The sequence below is a fragment of the Colobus angolensis genome, unplaced genomic scaffold (assembly GCF_000951035.1).
Source record: "Colobus angolensis palliatus isolate OR3802 unplaced genomic scaffold, Cang.pa_1.0 Scaffold67, whole genome shotgun sequence".
Classification (NCBI taxonomy): domain Eukaryota; kingdom Metazoa; phylum Chordata; class Mammalia; order Primates; family Cercopithecidae; genus Colobus; species Colobus angolensis.
The window spans coordinates 6,154,459-6,155,786 of record NW_012120376.1 but is presented as its reverse complement, the minus strand read 5'-3'; the positions used below and the strand labels follow the sequence as shown (position 1 = coordinate 6,155,786).

The following is a 1,328-nucleotide window of genomic DNA, read 5'->3' as shown; positions in this document are numbered from 1 at the left end:
GGAGCTTGCAGTGAGCTGAGATCCGGCCACTGCACTCCAGGCTGGGCGACAGAGCGAGACTCGGTCTCAAAAAAAAAAAAGAAAAAAAAAAAATAGAAAAGCAGTCATGATAGTAAAAGGGCAGAAATTGGTGTTGGAACAAGACTCCTCCATAGCAGTATAGGAGACTTCCTCACTGTGGCAGCACCCTGTATTTGCAGCTATAGGGGATCTTAGGGTCCCCGGGGGAGCTGTGATCCTGTGGGTTCGTGTGCAGAAAGACTTCGAGTGTACATGAACACACGACAGTAGAACAAATCTGTGTCTGGGTGTTCTGTGCACTTTGGGTCCCTCTTGACCCTCACATCCCCCCATGCACTGTTCTCTTCCTCTTTCCTTGCTAGGTTGCCTGTGACTGGGGAAAGGAATGTGCTCATCACCAGTGCCCTCCCTTACGTCAACAATGTCCCCCACCTTGGGAACATCATTGGTTGCGTGCTCAGTGCCGATGTCTTTGCCAGGTGGAGCCAGCTGCTGGGGGAGAGACCTCCTAAGGGAAGGGCGGGTCCCAGGGGAGTAGGATGCCTCAGGGGTGGGGCTGGTGAGATCCCAAGGACAAGGGAGCACTGAGGCGGGGCCCCCTAGCAGTCACCATGTTCCCTTGCAGGTACTCTCGCCTCCGCCAGTGGAACACCCTCTATCTGTGTGGGACAGATGAGTATGGTACAGCGACAGAGACCAAAGCTATGGAGGAGGGACTAACCCCCCAGGAGATCTGCGACAAGTACCACATCATCCATGCTGACATCTACCGCTGGTTTAACATTTCATTTGATACTTTTGGTCGCACCACCACTCCACAGCAGACCAAGTAAGTTTCCTCTAATGAGGCAGAAATGGGGCTTGAAGGCTGGGACTGGGAACAGTGAGAGTATCTTGGAGACAGAAGTAACCCGGGTGACTGTCTGGGCACTCCTAAACTTAGGATCTCAGTATCACCCTGGGCAGTTATCCAGGCCTTTTTGAGGGAAGACGGTGTGTTTAGAAGCCTGACCAGGGACTGAAGGAGCAGCTGAGGGAGGCAAGAGACCAGACGCAGGCTCATGGGAACTGTCTTCCCTCTAGTGCTTCCCTTCCTGTCTGGCTCTCCTGGAGTCTAAGACACTTCTTCCCACTCCTGTATGCATTTATAACACATAAACTCATTCTTCCTTTGCCTAATACTCATCTTTATAAAAAGTTTGCATAGCTGGGAGCGGTGGCTCACACCTATAATCCCAGCACTTTGGGAGGCCGAGGCGGGCAGATCACCTGAGGTCAGGAGTTCAAGACCAGCCTGACCAACATGG

General features: G+C 52.5%; 1 protein-coding gene across 1 annotated transcript in view; it reads left to right on the top strand.

The window, feature by feature from the left end:
• The window catches only part of MARS (methionyl-tRNA synthetase), a 35,294-nt gene that overhangs the window by 5,383 nt on the left and 28,583 nt on the right, over positions 1–1,328 (top strand). The window contains exons 9-10 of the mRNA XM_011926020.1: positions 384–500; positions 647–850. Coding sequence (XP_011781410.1) covers positions 384–500; positions 647–850 — 321 coding nt within the window. The remainder of the gene's footprint in view (positions 1–383; positions 501–646; positions 851–1,328) is intronic.